Source organism: Copidosoma floridanum, unplaced genomic scaffold, assembly GCF_036245765.1.
Source record: "Copidosoma floridanum isolate Cflo_tuat_1 unplaced genomic scaffold, Cflo_Japanese_pri ptg000032l, whole genome shotgun sequence".
NCBI lineage: Eukaryota > Metazoa > Arthropoda > Insecta > Hymenoptera > Encyrtidae > Copidosoma > Copidosoma floridanum.
In genome coordinates this window covers 7,735,886-7,756,168 of record NW_028321909.1, presented here as the reverse complement: position 1 = coordinate 7,756,168, position 20,283 = coordinate 7,735,886, and the positions used below count along the sequence as shown (strand labels likewise).

Below are 20,283 nucleotides of genomic sequence, written 5' to 3'. Positions count from 1 at the left end.
TATATCGGTATTCAGTTAACATCAGTTTGAATGAATCACCCGCCATAGGTGTGGCTTACAGTCTTTAGTCTTAAGACATTAAGACGCCCATGTACAGGCACCCTAAGACAGCTACTATGCGTCAACCAATCGCGTTCCAGCTTGAGAGAGATATAGTTCTACTTCTACTACCTACAGTACCTACAAGTCCTACAACTCTCGGTTCTCGGTCCTTGTCACGCTATCTCTCTAGATTCCTGCAGTAAGTAGGTATTTTGTGATCTAAGGTGGTTCAGGTGGTTGTATCGCAGGATATAAGAGTAGAAAAATATATAATCAGTGGCCCGTTCACACGTTACATGTTCACGATACTTCACGTGATCTTCTTTGTAAGTATAATTAACTAATTAAGATATTATCTGTCAAGGTATAAGAGAAAAATTCACTCGTCACAAACTTTCCATTCCATGAAAATATACCATACACACACTTTCATGCTTTCATCACATGATCATGATGACATGATGTGATAGTGATTCACATAATCCACCCGCACATACACAAGCGCAAACAATCTTTTTACCTTTGGCAAACATCGTTATGATTTCCAATGATCTCTTCATCTAAAATAACGTTTCTCCAATTAGCTACTGCCGAAAGTAACAGAAAAATGACTTCGCCGCGTATTTTATCCAAGGACGAGAGAGAGATCATTTTCAACAACAATGCGGAACTTGTATCGGAAGGTAGTCCCACGAACAGCTCGACGACAGACTTCCAGAACACGACCCTCGTAGAGAACGCCGATGACGACGACCCCGGCTCGAGTACTAAGCTACTTGATCGTCTCGCAACGGAGCACAACGATGGCTCACTGACACCAGAAAGTAACAAAGTTCGTAACAATCGAACGGTACTAACAGCCGAGCAGCGAAACTTGCTGGAGCACGAGTTCGAGGAGAAGGGCTTGTACATCAGTCCGAGGCGGGCGGTCGAATTGGCCAACAAGTTGAACCTTCAGAAGCAAAACGTGCTGATCTGGTACCGTAACAGGCGCCGCAGGCTCGGCGCGCAGAGGAAAAAATGGGTCCCGAGCGCCGCACAACTGGCCGAGCTCGAGCAGGAGTACAAGCTGAGCAAGATGTACCACTTGGACAAGGCTCGCAGGCAGATGATAGCCGACCGATTTGGGGTCGAAGATAAATGCTTGGCTGAGTGGTTCGCCATGCGCCAGGCAGAGGATGTGGCAAGAGACTCGGAGAACGCCGCCGCCGCCGATCAGTTTACTTTCTCCTTGCCCGACTCGTCGACGGACTGCAACAACGCCGCCGCGAGTATAACCTCCTTGATGTCGAGCCTCGACGAGAACACGGTCATGCATTACAAACACTTGACCAAATCATTCTGTCCGGATCTGTACGGTGAGCTCGGGGGTATTGACGATCATCCGTTGAACAGGGCGAGCCAAGGTTACGACCTGCCCGGGAAGCCCTCCAAACGCAGGCGATTGCACGAGAGTAGCGAAAGTGGACTGGACGATGCTGACCCTCACAAGGACGAATTAGTCGCTAAGGCCGAGAGTGCTGCCGACCAACCGATCGACTATTCAATGAATCCCAAGAAACGCAAGAGACTTTCCATTTGTCTTCAACGGGTGGACTTCCCTATGGCTAACACTGAGGATGCTCCACTTCAGGTCCACATGATCAGTAACAGCCCGATAATATCCGGTGACATATCAAACGCTCAGTTAACTAGTTTTAACAACCATCAGACGTTCGATGCAGAGTACGACACGTCTGAGCATTATCGCGGCAACGATTGCAGTCCGTCAGGGTTGATGATGAGCAAACAGATGGATGATGATAATCTGAGTGAAAGCTACACCCCTAAGAAGCAGAACAAGAAGCCAATGCTGCTGACTTGTGAGCAAAATTTGAAGTTGCAGGAGGCGTTTAGCAAGAGCCCGAAAATCAACAAGAAAAGAGCTAGCGAGTTAGCCGATGAGCTAGACATACCGATGAGCAGAGTTGAAAGCTGGTTTCGTAAGCACCGAGTTGAGCAAAATGTTAAAATCAACCGTAGTGTATTAGCGACAGAGGCGAGGGATCGTTTGGAGAAGGAGTACACTGAGAATCCGATTCTGGATAAACCACGCAAGAAGTCGCTCGCTGATGAGCTTGGTATTAACGAGAAGGCCGTTTATGCTTGGTTCTATAGGCGCAACAAAAAGCAGGAGGTGGCAACAGACGGGCAGGAACCCGAGGAAGTGGTTGAGTTGCTGATGGAGCCTTAGGCTCGATAATGTAAAAAATTTTTTTGTTACTACTTTTGTTTATGCTACTGATTTTTTTTTTTTCATTTGCATGTGTATAATTTTTTAATTGCATTGAATATTAGTAATACCTTTTGTGATTTGCTTTTTAAAACGGAGCGGCATTTCGTTGCGTAAGCATTTTTAAGTCATTAATTTGATTGATTTACCAGTATGATGCTAGAATTACATGCGCTGATTTTTGTATGTTGATTGTGCGATGTGAGGTTTATATAAATTTTATATGAATTCAAGGCCAGGATGAGGCTTAAGTGAATTCGAAATTAAGTATTTTTCAGCCACAGAATATAATAATAATCGGATTGTAAATTTTTATAATTGTATGATCCACAGTTGATGTACTGCGTATTTAATAAGAATAACAATAATAATAGTAATAGTGCACTTGTAAGAAAATAATAACTTACTCAAATACATTCATACATGCCTACACAAATTATAGTTTTTTTTGTTGTTAATTTTTACAAGTTAAAGATCTCCTGTTTTAAGAACATGGAGAAAATGTTATATTGTGATTTAAAACTAACGAACGTGAAATACTAAGTGCGGTATTTAAATGTCAAAAACAATGATTGTTAAGTTCAGATACTTATATGTAAAAAAAAATTTTCTACAGTTTTTTGATGAATCAGTACTCTGAAGTAGTGCGACAGCAAAATTTGTGCACGAGCTGTCTCTGGAGATGATTTTCAATACAGCAGTTATGTATAGTATTTATATGGTCCTTTTTTGGTGGGTCCATAAAGTATCCAGTCTCCACACGGAGCCCCCCCCCCTCCACTATGTAACTCTTCTGTGTGATATACTCATGTAATTAGAACTTTTCGGTTACCTTTGTACTGACATGATGTAAGTCCAAAGGTAACCGTAAACTTCTGTGATTTGTGTCATTTCTTTTGGAATACTTGCGCCCAAGCCATTGACAAAATTTTTTTACCTTGAGAAGTAAAGTAATAAATCTGCGGATAAATAATTGTTAGAAAATAAATAAATTGTTTTATTTCGTGAGACGTTTAAAAATTTTTGTAGGAAAAATGCATCTCTTGATTATAACTGTTTGACAACAAAATTTTTTTATTAAAAAAGATTTTTGAAAAATGTCATCCCCATGTAAAGTTAAGTTACTGTGAAGGTGAGGAGCGGAGGGCGGAGGCTCCCGCCGCGGCAAGATCCCCACTCTTAACTCAGGCACTCAAAAGCATAAATATATTATGATGTGCGCGTGTGTAAATATATACGTTTATTATTAACACACATTTAAGTAAGTACTTTTGGACAGTTTGGACTCTTTTGGAGTAGTATGATATTCATATGAATTGTTATACGATTGTTGACTTGTCGTGTGTAACGTAGAAATTGAAGTGGAATCAAATAAGACGTATAGACTATAGACAGAGAATACATAGAGATATATTTTATATTTATGAGGCTCTTTTACCGTCAAGCTTGAATCAGATGGCGCCAGGGCACGTCGCGGCTGTCATGGCCGTCTCACTCACACAACATTACTTTTCAGTATTGTATGTACATAGGAAATTAAAGTGTAGTGGTAAAGCGCAACATTTGAAATTTTGAAATGAATAAGGAAGACAAGAAAGAATATTATGGGAGCTTAAAAGTTTCAGAATTGAAAAAGCTTTTAAAAGGGAAAGGAGCAAGAGTCAGTGAAAGAAAAGCAGAACTCGTGGACAGGTAAGCCATGACTTGGGAGCGGCAAAAATGTTGGTCTCCCAATTGCTTCGAGCCACTTATTTTTTTTTATCACACTATCAGAAGGAAATTTAAATTTCACTTTTTTATCGCAGGATATTACATTGCACTTCATTTTTCCTACTATCTTTAAACGTAAATGCAAACAAAAATTGTCTGCAAACAACAGCAATCATTTACAAAGGTTATGTCTTCTGCTTTGCTCATTACACAGATAGGCTCACGAACACAATACACAACTGTAAATTTGACGGTGTGTAAGTATGACAGCCGCGACGTGCCCTGGCGCCATCTGATCCAAGCTTGACGGTAAAAGAGCCTCATAGATGCGTATGTCAAATTGTCAACGTATGTACGTATACCGTATTAAATTTTCTAAATTTTTTATATATATGTCGCCGAGCTCTCGACAGACATACCGGAGATAAGTAGTGAGTATAGTATACTGTCTACTTATACTCATCTCTGGACATAAGTACATCTAATGCGACGAACTTTCGTTGTAAGTTGTAAAGGAGGTACCAAAACAAAAGTGTGCATGTCAGTGGAATAAGCTATAGGAACATCAGCCGCTGGCAGGCGAATGCTTATTTGAAAACGCAAGTTTAATTGTTGAGCCAAAAAAGGAAACAATGTTGAGTGAAAGACCACAGCTATGTTACAGTAATCAAAATCATCAGTGTCAGAAGTCAGAAATATCAAAATCCGTGCAGTAATCTGTAATTTCATTCATTTGATTTGTGTGGAACAAGTTTCGACTTAACCTCACGTCTGCAACCTTACATTTTTACAAAATCTGTTGATTGTCAAAAAATGATCAAGGCTATTTTGGTGTTTAACAATCACGGAAAGCCACGACTTTCCAAATTTTATCAATACTTCGTGAGTGACTTTTTTAATGTACTTAGTAGTTGAGATTTTTATTTATGTTTCATTCAGTAACAAGTGCATTGATTTCAGTTTTAATTATTTCTTATACTTGCAGAATGAAGATATGCAACAGCAGATAATAAAAGAGACGTTTCACTTGGTATCCAAGAGAGATGATAACGTTTGCAATTTCCTAGAGGGAGGTAGCCTCATCGGAGGCTCGGACTACAAATTAATATATCGTCACTATGCGACGTTATACTTTGTATTTTGTGTAGATAGTTCTGAATCAGAACTCGGCATTTTAGATTTAATTCAAGTTTTCGTCGAAACTCTGGACAAGTGTTTTGAGAACGTTTGTGAACTAGATCTTATTTTTCATGTAGATAGGGTGCATTATATTCTCAATGAACTGGTCATGGGTGGTATGGTGCTTGAAACAAATATGACTGAAATATTGATGAGGATCGAAGACCAAAATAAACTGGAAAAACAAGAGGTAATTACTCGATTCTGTAGATTATTTTTGCTTTGTAATACGCCACTAGGATGTTTGCATTATATCTGACACTAACATATGTTGTGAGAGCTGCTAAGGTGTTTTTAAAAATCTCCCTTATTCGCCCCATTAACAAAAAGAAGGTTTATATTTTTACATTTATATTGACTTTAATATTACTCCCACACAGTAGAAAGGCCCATGAAAAATATTGAATGCAATAAATCAAAGTTTATTTGTTTCATTATTCTCATTTGTCAATTTTTCTCCATCCACTTGAGTCGTTGTTAATATGACGTATACAAATTAATATTTTTTAAGCTATTGGATCTACAGACAGAGCGTTTGTAATATAGTTCACACTTATAATGTGATTCTAATAATTCTTTCCCAACCTCAAGGAAATTCATCAAATTATGTAACCGAGTTTAATGTGATTATAGGCTGGAATTACAGCAGCTCCAGCGCGTGCAGTCTCGGCAGTAAAAAACATGAATTTGCCACAACAAATAAAGGACATGAAACTTCCGGATTTACCTCAAGCAATCAAAGACCTCAAATTCTGACCGTCTGCCTCAGTGACAGGTTTCAGTTGACTGGCAGCATCCAGGTACTTTCGCGATGGGCTTGAACTCACAGGAATGTACCTTTTGACCTTTGATGACAGCGAAAGTACGCCCATGATACCTGACACGTCACTGCTTGTATCGTCCTACACGTTATCCCGCGATTATTAACGTTGAGACTCTTTTGTGCAATTTTTTCGGCATCGAACAAAGAAATAAAGATTCACTATCGATTTTTTACTTAAAATTGAACTCTTGTGGCAGAAGTAATTATGATATAAAAAAAAAATTTGTTTTAGTTTATACTTGATTAACTCGTGCTTTACGAAGTTATTCAGTTAGAAAGTACGTTAATAATGTAAAAATGATTGTATGAAATATTTGCTACTGAAACTTATTTTTCTATGTCATTAGTAAAATGCTTTTGAATGCGCCTCCATTTGTAAAATGAAACATACAAGAGTTTTATGTATTGTATTATAATGAATAAATGGTACTATTTACTGTTAAAATCTGTTTTTATCATTTTTTCAAAACAACAAAAAATAACACATTTGTAAGAAAATGTATTTTTCAATTTATTTACAAGATATATGAACTTAAATATACATGAATTTTACAAAGGATTTTCATCATGTTTTTGTACTTATACTAAGAACATGCTTGCTTTAAATATAATTTCTATAATTTTTGCTACACAATATAAAGTGTATCAGTTGTACTATTACAGATAAATTAGATCACAATGCCACTTGCACCTTTGAAAATAATATTTTTACAATTGTTAATGTGTTAACTTGAACAGCACCATTGCAATCTACCTTTGAAAACTTTCATTTGTCAGTGTTGTCCAAACATAACCATTACCTCCTTCTTGAAGGATCGGAGGGTAAGGAGTGTTTTTTAATTTGTAATAGTCAGACGGAGCATGCATGATGAACTCCATGTATTCAAGTTTCCGTGGTAATTCTTCTTCTGGCCCAATGATATATGTTTCTGGATTAAAACCCTCTTCGGGGGGAGGACTGTAATTGTACAGTATTACTGCAATTACTGCAAATAACATTTTTTATGGTCAAGAAAAGGTACGAGCTGTTAATACCTAGCTGTGGTTGGCAAAAGCCACGTGATTGCTGCACTTTTTTCACAATACTGATCCGTTAATAATCCTCGGATTTGAGCGTAATAGATACCACCGTCAGTATCCTGCATGGATACTATGTCACCAACTTGGAAGTAAGAACCTTTGTAAAACACATAATTACTTGTTACTGATGTTGCAGTGGCAGCTGGTGACTTCACAGGCTGAAAAAAAAAATTCACGATAAAAGAAAAAAATAAAGACAAATACACCTGAGCTGTGAAAGCTAATGGGCAAGAAAAGAAAACGATAGTGTTATCAATAAGGTACTTGGGAAATGTACCGTCTTCTTAAAAATGTGTCGCCGACCCTTCCCTTTGAGGGCATTCTTGCTACCAGGAGGCCTGCCAGGTTTCCCATTACATTTTGTGACAGCACGGGTAACCTTCCTCGCGTTTGCTGCCGTGGACGTTGCTGTCGTCGTTGTTGTTGCTGCTGGTGTAGTCGTTGCTGAAGTTGTAGAAACAGTGGCTTCCTCAGGAGGATCTGTTTTAACCACAGCAGCCTCCTCCTCCTCGGCTTTGAACTTGCTTTTCTCGAGACAGTCATTGCAAAGGCTACCGGCGTCGGTCCCGTGCCACAGTGGACTCTCCTTGGTGCTGCACTGAACACATTCTGGTTTATCTCCTAGGGGCATCCTTGAACGACTACACTAAACTACACTTGGCTTTTTTTTCTTGTTCAAGTCAACATGGTAAAGGTGGGATAAAAAATGTGTATTTGTTGGAAATAGGGAGGGCTTTTATTGAAAATTTATAATTAATCAAGTGCTCTGCAACAGAATAATTTTATTTAGAGGTTATTGAAGACGAGAGTATAAAGTGTAAACACTGTTATACATTTTGCAGAATCCGCATAGAAATTTGCCTGCGCTTGCCTGACTACCACCTGTACAGGCAAGGTGAGGGGGGTTTATACATATCTGAGTTGAGTTCAGGCTGTGCATTGGCCCTGTACAGGAATCCACAAGAGATCTGAGCCCGAAGTGTGTAAACAAAAATTACTGCCGCAACCCTCACAGAAGTTGGTAAACGTGATTCGTAGGGATTAAGTAGTATTTTTTTTTTATTTTTAATACGAGTTTTATTGTAATATAAAAAGTGCAATTTGGTCCAAACGTTATTACTGCCGCAAACTAGTCCAATGGATAGAAAATTAAAAGTATTTGCTCAAAAGTGCTATTTACGTCAGAATTGAGAGTACTGAGACTCTTTTACCCGGGGTAAGGCCCCCTCCCCCCAAAAATGTACTCCCCCTCTAAGAAAAAAAAAATTAATGCCGCAAGTAGACCAAACGTTTTTTCATGATAAGTTATGACTATAATCGGAGTTGCGGCCATTTTCTGACTTTCAAACGGTGGGAAAATAACCTTTTTTTCATCGGAAATCATAATCCGCAACGCTCTTATCTAACGCTCATCTTATCAATTAATACTCATCTAAGCCTGTAGATGAGATACGCATTAGATGAGCGACGAGATAATATTTAAAATCATGAGGTTTCTCAATCCCTGTAAGGGTTGCGGCTGGTATTTATTTTTTACCACCCTCGAGCCTCAGTTTTTGGTCTATAATGAACTGCAGAGTCTGTCCGATGAGCTAAGCTGAAAATTCTGAAAATACTACGTAAGTAAGTATATGCTTGAAGATATATTTTTACATTTCAGTAAATGCAAGCACGGGTAAGAGAAGCACTGGATTCTTCTCCTGTGATTTCACCTAACACTTGCATATACTACAGAGGGCTCCTATAACGAATGTACTCATCGTCATCTGTATACTTATGCATAATATATTTCTGTGAGTATATCTTTATATATATATATGTATATATAAATTATAGTGCTCTAACGTCCGGCTCCTTTAATAAGGGCACTACTATGGGCTCCTGGCACTTGGGAAAGGGACAAGGAAAGGGATGGGAGGCCTCCCATTACAGGAAGGGCAGGGGTAGGGGGAACTTAGGCAATTTTTGCTGCGAGAAGGTCGCCTAAATCCTCCTCGAGGAGCATTGCGTGGTGAAAAAGCACATGTGAAAAACACAGAGCCAAGTACTTTCCCGAAAAGTCGCACTGGCCGGGAATCGAACCACGGTCTCCCGCGTGGGCGCGTGCCAATCCACGACCTATTGACCTATCGCCGACCGAGCCACCGCGCGCTCGATGTATAGGAGGTACATCTACAATGATTAAGGCTGCAGTCACATGGAGCGCAATAGAGCGAGCAGGAGCCCATTAGCTGCTGTATAAAAAGTCTATTGCGCGGCGCTTATGGAGAAATTCCTATCCTGCTCGCTCTATTGCGCTTCATGTGACTGCAGCCTAAGTGTTCAGGTGAGCAGTCATAAGAGGTTTGTTCAATTATCCACCTTGGAGCTTGGAGCGCTCCGAGGCCTCCGAGATATCCTTATACTATATAGGTATACTCACCGCTTATAACTGATGTTTGTAAACAATGAGCAGCTATAGTGAGTATACCTATATAGTATACGGATATCTCGAAAGCCTCCGAGTTCTCCGACAAAGAACTCGTGTTCATTTATAGAAGCTATTCACATAGACATTTTTTGCTTATTTCATTGTGAACGTTCATATTGAAAAGGGGGTTTCACTGTTCCGCTAAACTTAAAGTGAGTGAACAGACTGAGCAGACCTATACCTCTTTTTCCATCAGGTAACAAAGCCTATAGGCAACAAACCATATTATGGTCCCAACTATGTTGACTGACAGAGAACACAGTATAGGTCTGTTCAGTCTGTTCACTCAATTTGAGTTTAGCGGAACAGTGGAACCCCCTTTTCAATAATGAACGTTCACAATGAAATAGATCCATAGATCGCTCGGAGGCCTCGGAGCGCTCGGAGCGTTCCAAGGTGGATAAATGAACAAACCCATTGTTAAAGTGTTGTATTGTATTTGTATGTAAACAACACACGTACTGCAGCTGTGCAACGGTATGTGTTGTGTTACGCTACGGCCGCCATGCCGCCCCCGCCGGAGAACGGAGGACGGAGAAGTGTAAATATGTGAACAAGTGATATATATATATATATATATATATATATATATATATATATATATATATATATATATATATATATATGGTAGGAGGTATATGTAAGAGAAATAGTATTGTAGACAGAGATGAGAGAGAACGCGAATTAAATACATTTAATATATAAGCTTATACTGCTGATGACGACAGTATGACGACTGGCTGCTATCTAATGCTGTTGTGCGTACAAGAGTACAGATACAGAGTACAGTACAGAGTTAATTTATAAATACAATTTTCTACGCGTACGCCGTAGTGCCGTACCGTAACCGTAACTCCGTGTGCGCTGGCAGCACATATACACTGACACATACTGTGTGTGGGACAGACACAGCGGACGGACGAGCTTCAGTTCGGACTCGGTCCTCGGAGCTCGGAGGCCAAACAGTTGGTACCGAGTGTTGTCAGAGACAAGTGGGGTTGTGTTGTGTGTGGCGAGAAGTACCGGAAAAGTGCAGTGCACACTGCACACGACATATAATTGTATGTCGTCCGTCTTTGCTTCGGTGAAGTAATTCGTGTGTGCACAATCGAAACACTCTGTAATAAAAAAAAAAAAAAAAAAAGAAGAACACGTCGAAACTGCACACATAATATTGATACATATAGTAGTCGTTCGTCGCAACAATAACAATCACGCGCCATTTACCAACACAAAGTACTGTTGTTGTTTTTGTGCGCAGGCGATTGTGTGTGCGTACGCGTGTGTTTACTTGTGTAGTGTGTGTGTATATACTTACGCGTGTGTGTACATATGTGTACGATTCGAAGATTAATTCGCAGTGTGCATTGCAAGCAGACACAACATTATCGCACTCTCTCCAATCCAAAGTGTGTTATATATGTTTCTTTCCCAGCGTAACACCAACACTGGAGTTAAGTATACATAGCGCGTGAAAGGAACTTTGTAAGAGAAAGAACATACTTATACACATCAATGTGTATTGAACATAAATAGTACACACGTACACATGATATTGTATGGGAAAGAGTGAAAGAGAACGCGAAGCGGCGTGCAGCAGATATAAAAACGTACGTGAATGTGTTAAAACAACGAGGACGTAAAACAATAAAAAAAAAAAAAAAAAACAAGAAAACTTACACACAAGTTTGTATAATATAGTGTGTAGCGGTGTGTGAGCGAGTGTTTAATTTTGTGACAATACACCTAGCGTCGTCTATTGTTTTTGTTATTGTTATTGTTGGTCTCATTGAGTTGTAGCAGTAAGTATATACATATAATTACTACAAGTGCATTATTGTTGTTGTGTAATCGTACATAGCCGGTATATGTATATATGTATAGGTTTGTGGCGAGGAAGAGGACACACAAAGGAAGGAAGAAGAGGAGGTGGTAGAGGCTGGTAAATACATACACGAGTTAATATCCATGCACAGGACGGCGGAGGAGAGAAAAATGGAGGCTCTGCGTGAGCAGGTGATGATCAATCAATTCACGTTGGCGGCCGGCTGCGCAAGTGAACAGGCCAAACAGTTGCTCCAGGCGGCGCACTGGCAGTTCGAGGTCAGTTTGTTTACATTTTGCTTTTGTCGCCTCACCACCACCCCCCCCTTCCCACTTCTTTACCCCCTTTCTCACACCACCGACCACCCCTTCTATTTACATGTATACTTGACTGACTGATGAAACCCTCTAAATTTCGTCACTCCCTCTCTTTTTTAAGGTGTAGGGTTTAGGAATTTCAAAACGAGTCAAAAAAAGGTTTGATTGTTCGTTTACATTTAGCAATATTCTTTTGCTTTTTTCAATGGAGATCTGATGCAGTATATCAGTATAACATAATATTATCACGACGCACACGTGCGTACCAGTGCGTCTCGAAGCTTCTCTTTATTTTTCAAAGTTCTCCGATGTTCTGACACATTCAGTTGGAATTTAGCGTTTATGGCCGGCCCGTCGGCCCACTAGAGTATACACATATTCCTAACGGTGTATTTTGAAGCGCTCTACAATGGTTTCTAAATGTATGTTATGTGTATCTTCGTTTACACTTATATTGCTCGAGCAAAGTTTTAAATAAAACACGCTCAAAACTTAAGTACTATGGAGTTAGAGTGGTAGCGCCGAGTGTAGTTTTGTTTTATTTTAGCACTATATGACACGAAAAAGATTTTAAAAAAATAAATAAAAAAATAAAGACTGAAAAAGTTCAAAGTAAGCTCGAAAGTAAGGGTAACAAATAAACAAAGAACAAGGCTGGTGATTTATCGCTTGAGATAAACACTTCCTCCCTTCATTGAATCGGGTGTACCTGCAGAGAAATGTTTGTTCGTTTATACTTAAATACAATATAAAATTAATTTTATTTCTAAATGGTGTACTACGATGATGTTAGAAAGAATTTAATAGAAAAATCGTTTAACAATATACAAGCAATACCAATTCTTTTTTCCTCTATTTATCTCTTCACAATCTTATTACAAATAAGCCGTAAAATAACTTACGTTATCTATATTACAACAAAGATAAATTTCATTAAACAATCGCATATCTTTTGAATGACTTGATGTCTGTTTATATAAATTAGTATAACTTGAAATAAATAAAAAGAGTGAAAGAATACACTTTGGGATTACGTTTGTAATAAAAAAAACGAAAATTAGTACGGGTAAATGTATGCGTATGCTCGCAGCTCTCTTGTATGTAAACAAAGCGTAAAAAAAGAAACAACGACTGATACTAAAACGCTGGCTTGAATGAAAAAAAAAAAAAAAAAAAAAAAAGAACCACGGAACTCTATTATGTAAATACGCACGCTCAACTCTTTCGCTTCTCTTGAGAGAGTCCATGTATAACCTTTATGCTTGATGTTCTTGCTTTTACTTTAATCTGCGCGTGTGTGTGTATATATATCTACGCATGTATATGTGTTGGTGTGCTCGTCATCGCATGATTCATTCCTACATTTTTATACCCCTTACGACGATATGTAAACACGAATTGATCGCAGAAAGATCGGCAAGAACAAAGTTCCGATGGTATTAAAATTGAATGAAGTGTTAAACACAGCTTGTGTTTAATTTAACATGCTTTGGTAGTTAAGTTGTTGGGAGTGGCAGCAGCTGCAGTGTACAGCCATTCGAGAAACTTGTCTAATGCACATTGATGTAAACAAAGTCGATAAGCATTGCATGAAATAGAATAGGCGTTTCAATTTGTTATTACCATTGTTTTCCGCATCGGTTGGTACAGCCAAAGAATTAAAATTTGTCCAACATATTACGGAAAATAGTAGTATTACAGCATAGTACAAGACAGCCTAACTGTACACTTTACTTTTTTTGAAGTAGTAAATCTGTTTTTTTTTTTTTTTTTTGTCAGTGAATTTGGGTGGGTAGTATCTCTCTGAGAGCTCTGAGAGTAGTCTGCAGTAATATAATAATATTCCGAGTAATATTCATACTCTAAGGGGGAGACCGAGGGAGACACAGGATTTCTCACTGTTCGTTATCTGCTCTTATCACACATGTATCATCATGTACATACACGTGTTTATTTTTTTAAAGATATAGTGTATGAACGTTTATAACTTGAATTAGATTACAACCGAGCGTGTATGGGGCACAACGTTACTGACTTTTTTTTTAATGTTAGCTCACCTTTACCGGACAATTAAAAAGCATGATAACCCCCTCCCCCACCAGACCGTAGTACTATCAAGAACTTTCTTTCAAAAGTTTTTGTTCAACACCAAATTATTCTTACCGATTTTTTAATAGTATATACACCAATGCAAACGTTTGATCGAATGCCATCACTTTGGTGTATAATATGTGTAATTTCCCTTTCAAGTGGACATTTTACATTTAGAGTGCAGCCCAACCAATCGATTTCCAGCGTACCTATTATATTTTCATTACATTGTGTGGTAAAGTTCATCTTACGTTGAATTTAGTCACGTTACTTTATTTAAAACTACAATTATTCTTCCAATGTATTCAAATTCAAGCTGCAACTTGCAGTTGAATTTCTTTGATTTGTAAGAATATTAGGTTTCATCGATTTTTTCTTACGTGAGCTCCAGATTACGGTAATTGAATTATTAATGACGAATTTGAGTCAATAAAATGCAGTTTTTTTAAACTGAGAATGACGAAAAAACATGTGACCGTAGTTACAAAAAGAAAACGGAATAGATATGGAAACGAATTATACATATCGCTTATCTTCGAGTTCTTTACTAGAAAAATAATTTTTTACTTTTACGATGATTAGATAAAGAAACAATGTAATTTGTATTTTTTAGACTAATTTTATATTTCAATGATAAGTCGAATGAGTCGTTCGAGACTTCGATCAGATAAACTGGGAGGTGCTCAGATAATGCCCGACTTTCACTCCGATTCATGCAACTCCAAAATTTAACTTTTTGCTGAATTCGTCATGAAGCCAAAAAATAAACACAAGTGTAGGAATAAGAATGCTAAAAGTAAGGGCATGTCGATTTTTGCTCAACTACATTTTGTCAGCTAACCGAAATATAACTTTACTTAATTAGGGAAACGAACTTAATGTATCGGTGCTGGAATGTACTGTCACAAGTCCTGTTCCTGGAATGTTTTTTTTTTTTTTTCAGTCGTAAGCCGTTTTCATAATTTTAATTTATTTTCACAGTTGTCGAGACAATGCTTTCTTTCCTCGTAGTAAATTTCAAGTTTTTAACAAAGAGTCACATTTTTAACATCGAGGTTCCTTAATGTGTTTTTAATTATCAAAGAATTTGTTGCATTGCTTAATTTATTTTTTTACTCGACCTCCATCCCAAAAAATATTATGTAGCCCAAAGTGAATCAGTTGAGAAAACTTTAACCCACATTGTGTGCAGTCAATAAATTGAAAAAAAATTATTTTATCCGAATGAAATACATTAACAAACAAAGCTCGGAGAGAAAGTACATCACGAGATTAATCAGACACACATATTATTATCTCGTTGGAAAATAAAAATTCACATATTAATTGCAAGCCTCGTATTCAAAGCTTAATAAATTTAAAAACCTAACAGAAAATAAAAAAAAAATTCGTATCGATTGTGCAACGGGGCTTGAAAATAATTGAATGCATTTTCAAGCCAACCGTTGTGATCTGAGTTAGATGAGGGAAAGCGAAAGAGAGAAGAAAAAACAATGGACAAAATTTCTCTAACGAAAAGAGAAAGAAAGAGTAAAAACCAGTAAAAAAAAAAAAAAGGTAAAGATAACGGACGTTACTCGATTGGCAACGTACGTGAAGAAAATGAGCCTTGACACGAGCTCACTGTCTTACGTCACACACAATACACAGATATTATATACAGCGAAAGGAGCGAAATCGCGTGTTTACAAACACTAGCGGACGACCTCCCTTCCGTCATATAACGTGGAAGGACGACGGTGAGAAGTATATGTGTATATACATACAGTTTTTCCAGTTCCAGGGCGTAGGGTAAAGTATCCAGTTTTTCTTGGCCAACTGTAGGTATTAATAATATATTCGTGAATGCACACACATCACAGGCAAACGTTCACCCTCGAGTTCTGCTCTCACGCGGTTGGTTTCGACAATTTTTTATTTCGCTGCTACCGATCTTCATCGTGTTTTCTACTCTTCTTTGCAATGTAAAACTTTTCATTGTTAAGTGACACGATCGAATTTGTTGATTCGACTTTTGAAATATCAAAAAAAAAAAAAAAAAAAGAAAAAGAAAAAAAAAAATCTTTCGTTCGATAATACAGACTGTTTAGCGGAGTTCAACGGATACACGCTTGGGCCGCAATTGAAATTCACCTCGGAAACATGGTATACGCAATATTTAATCATCAGCTTGTACGTCGATGACAATTATTCATTAGAGTCAGTGTGTGGCTACAATTTTTTGAAAACTTCAATTGACAACCATAGCTGTTTTTACAATTATATTTTTGCTCGTCCCAAGCTCGTATAGAAATTAGATCTTGTATTACTTGTTTTATCCCCGTATATTTACGGAAGTTCGTATACCTATCTCTTAAAAATACCAAATTCCTCCTCCTCCTCCTCCTCCTCGTCTAAATTGTGCGTATTTATACATGAAAAAAGACACGCTTCCCTGTCTGCTAAGATTCAAAGTCGATGTTGCTACAGGCAAGGTCACTTGGTTGATCACGCGCGCGTGGCACTCGCTACTATATCTCATGGGTCAGCTTAAGCTTCTCCATCCCTCTCTCTCTCTCTCATCCATCCCTCTCATCTCTCTATCTGTATCCGACACTCGAGCATTACTTGTGCTATGTGTGTGTGTGTGTGTGTTTTTGCGCTTGCGTACGAGGGTATTGGTACCGTATAGGTAAGCTATTCAACGTAGTATAAGTATGTTCGGGGGTGTATATAGTGAGTGGGCATGAGCAAGTAGTTTTCATTCATGAAACTCAACGCAACAGAAAAAAAAACCTCTCTAGTATACCTTTCTTTGTTTTTATTTTTTTTTTTTTTTAGTTCCGGGAAAAGTAACAAGGATGGACTTTTATTTTTTTATTGATTCATTACGACTATAGTATTTCACTCGTTCTCCGTACAGCAAATTATGTACTAATGGTCCTTGCACTACGATATTATTGTGGGTCATTTGAACGGTACCAACAAAACTTGACCCCTGAGATAATGATTTGAAAATTGACTCAATGATTTCATTATGGTCAAAAATCACGTAAGAGTGTAATAAAATTGACTTTTTTTGCCGAACGAAAAATACTTTGTTGTGCGAAATTCGAATCGATATTTTCACCGGTTAAAATTTTCCAAGAAAAATAATGACGACGGCAGAAAAAAATAGGCAAGGAAAACTCGCTTTAGTCGCGTTGAAGAAGACATCTTGTTCAGCGACGCGGACGAGGTTTCTGAATTACCAGCTCTTAAATTCTGTCCGAAAGAGAGAAATATATACCTACGTATATGTCATTTACCCATCTTGTTTTCTTTTGCCTGCGTCCCCTGTCTTTAAAAACCAAAATACACGCATGATGCGAGCCCCACCGCTGGCGTTGACGGAAATTACAAACACATTCGTAAAATTTCACGTATGCATGTAAACGCAACGAACACACGTGTGGTGTATCGCCGAGTGTACTTACTTATATAAAGAAAGAGAACGAAGAGAATCGCCGTGTGTTGCTCTCCACGGCGTTGCCAAGTTTCACCGGCTAGACGTCTTCGTCACCGATATTTCTCTCTCTTTCTCTTTCTCTTATGTACACACATTTGCATAGGTGCGTTTGTTAAAATCCACGAAAAACCACGAGTTGGTGATAAAAAATTTTTTTGGTATATTGAAAAACTTTTCGAAATTAAAAACTCAGTTGTCTACATATTGTACTAATTTTTTTTGTTTTGCAAAATGATACGCAAAGAAAATCGTGGGCATTAAAAAATACTAAAATCGTTCGATGGATGTTGTTCATTTTTCATTGTCTTGTAGTTGATTAATTTATTTTTATTTGTGAGCCTATGTGTACAAAATAACTACAATTTTCATCAAAAAGTCCAGGTTAGGACGATTGGCAACCCAATTACATTTCACGAGTTTTTTTTTTTTTTTTTTTTTTTTTTTTTTTTATAGTCCGGTAGAGAGAGACCATGTAAAAATGTTTTCCAAGTATGTAATTTTTTGGAGATTTTTTCGTATACCCGAACGACACTACTTAAAATACATTTTTCCTTATTTTAGTCAAAGGGTCTCATCGGTCTGTATTCTTTACGGCTGCTCCCAAGAGTGAAAATCTTGGTGTGCCCTGTTGTTGCTGGAGTGGGTGTGTAGTTCATGCATTTTACTTTCTCCGAGCTTTCCTTGCCGCTTTTTGTCCCTCGTTACAATGCTGTCCTTGAAATCGTAGTTTCTCCATCCATTGTCAAGCTCGCAGGTAGTTCAAGTCACGACCGTTTGACGACGTTTTTCTGCCGCATCTGTGATTTCTAAGTTCCGTCTCCAGGACAGTTTTCATTGTTTTTCCAATCAGTTTACTGCGTGCCTTTAAAGGACCATTTTTTCGAAGAACATATAAAACAGAAGCTCAAATGGCGTCACTGACTGTATGGACAGTAGCAGGCGATCCAAGTTCGGGTGGTGATTGAGCATAATGGACATCTACATTTGGGGTTTAATAAAATTGGAAACCTACACGTCACAGAGCATATATTTCTTAATGAGGTATCTATGAGTACATCTGAATTTTGATACAAGTATCGTAACATAAAACTGAGTCAAATCAAAAAAGACAAAAAGAAAAGAAAAGGACACAATGATTGAGAAAAAGCGACAAAAGGATTTATCCTACTGTACAAATATGTACGAAGAATTGTCGTGTAGGTGTAAACATAGAATCAGAATCTCAGAAACTTGAACACAAAAATACAGAAGATAGACAAGCAGTTACTTGATATTTGCAAACAAATAAAATTAAAAATTACGAAGGGTTTGAAAGTAAAGTAGTTTTGTAAATATAACGAGTTGCAAATGTGTGTAGAGGTAGAAATTTAAAGGTATTGACAATAAAACACACAAAAATATAGTATAAAATAGTCGTAAGCAAAAATAAAGGCTAAGAACAAATCCCTAGTTATACTTGAAAGAAACGAAGCGTTAGAAATTTAGGTATGAATGTGATGCGACATTTCACAAAGAGTTGATTCCAAATTTTTAATTCATTTTTCTCTTCCCTAGTAAAACCAAAGACGCACTTGTGGTGTCATTTTTCGGTCCGTTGCTCAATTTTCCCTACAAAAAACCAATATTTATATATGACGTGTAATTGAACAACCAATTATTTTAAATAGAATTACATGAATAATTTTGTTTTCTTGGTCCTTTTAGACGGCACTCAGTATATTTTTTCAAGAAGCAGCGATACCCTCGTGTGCTCAAGGACCTGGAGGTACACACTTTGGACAGGTGAGTCATGTTTTGTTTATAAGACCAATAAGATTTATTTTGCCACAAGTACCCTAAATTTTATATCTACGTCAGTGTGCCAATTATTCATTAACCTATTCACAAATAATAAAAGGTTTTTTTTAGTTCAAACCACTTTTAGACAGGTTCCTTTATACTATGGTCTTAACGGTCAGTCTTTTTAGAAATTAATTTGGCTTTAACGAGTCTCGTTGGTCAACTAATTTTTAAATTACATAACATACAAATGTAAACTCTGTTATTAGTACGCACATATAGTATAGTTATAGACTTGTGTGACGTACAGTATCTAGAACCTTTGTAAGTTCGCGCCCAAGACTCACCTCTCACGGCGCATGAGCAGCGGATACAGAGTATGATGATCACCTTTCGGCGGCGGGCCTGAGCGTTATCAGCTCTCCCGCTCTCGCTCTCCGATCAGCCTCCGAACCTAACGCCACGCACGCGACTGCTCTCGCCTTGAGACTAATAAACGAACATATACTTTCTTCCACGTGTATTCAATCCCCTTACACCCCGAAACTCCACAATTCCCACGTAACACTTGCATCTGTCGATTAAATCAAGTTGTTTTTTTTTTTTTTTTTCTAAACGTATAAGCTGATTCCATGAGCTTTCAAAAGATGAGGAAGCGACACGTCTTGTAAAATAATACAGAAGAGTACTATGTAGATTTAATGCAAGATAATTCGTAATTGAGCGTCTATGGCTCCGCCGGTTTCACAAGCCGCTATACACCTGAGGCCTAATTCAATCCGGAGATACTACGTGCGCATTTCGCAAATGGTGTACTTTGTACGCGCTTGTGTTACCCAACCACCCACAAATAAAACGGATTGGAGGCTGTGCTATTCTCCTGACACTTGTGTCGTTACGTGAGGACTAACGATTATACGCATTGCGTTGCGTTGCAATTTACGGTGGATTTACGCGGTGTGTTATTGGAGCAACATTTTGTTTGGCTTTGCATTGCACGTCTGGATAACTCGTTATTTCACTAAATTGTCCGCTTTTTTTGTTTGAGTAGAGATGATTTGTTGACTGAGTGAGATTTTATTATTATTATTATTTTTTTTTAGTAGGTACTTTGACTTTTCGAATAAATACAACAAACGGTGCGAGACGAGCGATTTTTCGCTTTGTTTTTAATTTTTTTCAAGTAACATTTTAAAAGTTCACTTATA

The 20,283-nt window shown here is 37.9% G+C and overlaps 4 protein-coding genes across 6 annotated transcripts in view; 3 read left to right on the top strand and 1 right to left on the bottom strand.

Annotated features, from left to right (window-relative positions):
• Positions 1-172: 172 nt before the first annotated feature.
• LOC106642080 (uncharacterized) lies at positions 173-2,750 on the top strand. Its single transcript, XM_089597325.1, has 2 exons — positions 173-368; positions 627-2,750. The coding sequence occupies exon 2, from the start codon at positions 650-652 to the stop codon at positions 2,273-2,275; it is 1,626 nt and encodes a 541-aa protein (XP_089453451.1). The 5' UTR covers positions 173-368; positions 627-649; the 3' UTR covers positions 2,276-2,750.
• A 1,603-nt stretch (positions 2,751-4,353) lies between these two features.
• On the top strand, positions 4,354-6,206 carry or (AP-3 complex subunit sigma-2 or). The gene is made up of 3 exons (XM_014356714.2): positions 4,354-4,906; positions 5,010-5,393; positions 5,837-6,206. The coding sequence occupies exons 1-3, from the start codon at positions 4,838-4,840 to the stop codon at positions 5,957-5,959; spliced, it is 576 nt and encodes a 191-aa protein (XP_014212200.1). The 5' UTR covers positions 4,354-4,837; the 3' UTR covers positions 5,960-6,206.
• A 306-nt stretch (positions 6,207-6,512) lies between these two features.
• Positions 6,513-7,959, bottom strand: LOC106642082 (GATA zinc finger domain-containing protein 1). Of its 3 annotated transcripts, none has more exons than XM_089597357.1 (4): positions 7,573-7,959; positions 7,384-7,485; positions 7,062-7,264; positions 6,513-6,984 (listed from the first exon to the last, which is right to left on the bottom strand). In XM_089597357.1, the coding sequence occupies exons 1-4, from the start codon at positions 7,735-7,737 to the stop codon at positions 6,777-6,779; spliced, it is 678 nt and encodes a 225-aa protein (XP_089453483.1). In that variant the 5' UTR covers positions 7,738-7,959; the 3' UTR covers positions 6,513-6,776. The 3 variants fall into 3 exon arrangements, with proteins under 3 accessions (XP_089453483.1, XP_089453482.1, XP_014212205.2); XM_089597356.1 differs by having other exon boundaries at positions 7,384-7,550; positions 7,632-7,959; XM_014356719.2 differs by having other exon boundaries at positions 7,384-7,959.
• A 2,381-nt stretch (positions 7,960-10,340) lies between these two features.
• LOC106642094 (UBA-like domain-containing protein 2) overlaps positions 10,341-20,283 on the top strand; it is a 36,988-nt gene continuing 27,045 nt past the window's right edge. The window contains exons 1-3 of the mRNA XM_089597252.1: positions 10,341-11,378; positions 11,461-11,679; positions 19,001-19,078. Of these exons, the coding sequence (XP_089453378.1) occupies positions 11,545-11,679; positions 19,001-19,078 (213 nt within the window). The 5' untranslated portion in view covers positions 10,341-11,378; positions 11,461-11,544. The remainder of the gene's footprint in view (positions 11,379-11,460; positions 11,680-19,000; positions 19,079-20,283) is intronic.

Excerpts from the sequence above, each read along its gene's own strand:
- LOC106642080 (XM_089597325.1), top strand. The coding sequence starts at position 650 with ATGACTTCGCCGCGTATTTTATCCAAGGACGAGAGAGAGATCATTTTC.
- or (XM_014356714.2), top strand. The coding sequence starts at position 4,838 with ATGATCAAGGCTATTTTGGTGTTTAACAATCACGGAAAGCCACGACTT. Across the intron at positions 4,907-5,009 it reads CCAAATTTTATCAATACTTC|AATGAAGATATGCAACAGCA; the intron begins GTGAGTGACTTT and ends TTATACTTGCAG. Across the intron at positions 5,394-5,836 it reads ATAAACTGGAAAAACAAGAG|GCTGGAATTACAGCAGCTCC; the intron begins GTAATTACTCGA and ends ATGTGATTATAG.
- LOC106642082 (XM_014356719.2), bottom strand. The coding sequence starts at position 7,737 with ATGCCCCTAGGAGATAAACCAGAATGTGTTCAGTGCAGCACCAAGGAG. Across the intron at positions 7,265-7,383 it reads GACACATTTTTAAGAAGACG|CCTGTGAAGTCACCAGCTGC; the intron begins GTACATTTCCCA and ends TTTTTTTTTCAG. Across the intron at positions 6,985-7,061 it reads CTTTTGCCAACCACAGCTAG|TCCTCCCCCCGAAGAGGGTT; the intron begins GTATTAACAGCT and ends GTACAATTACAG.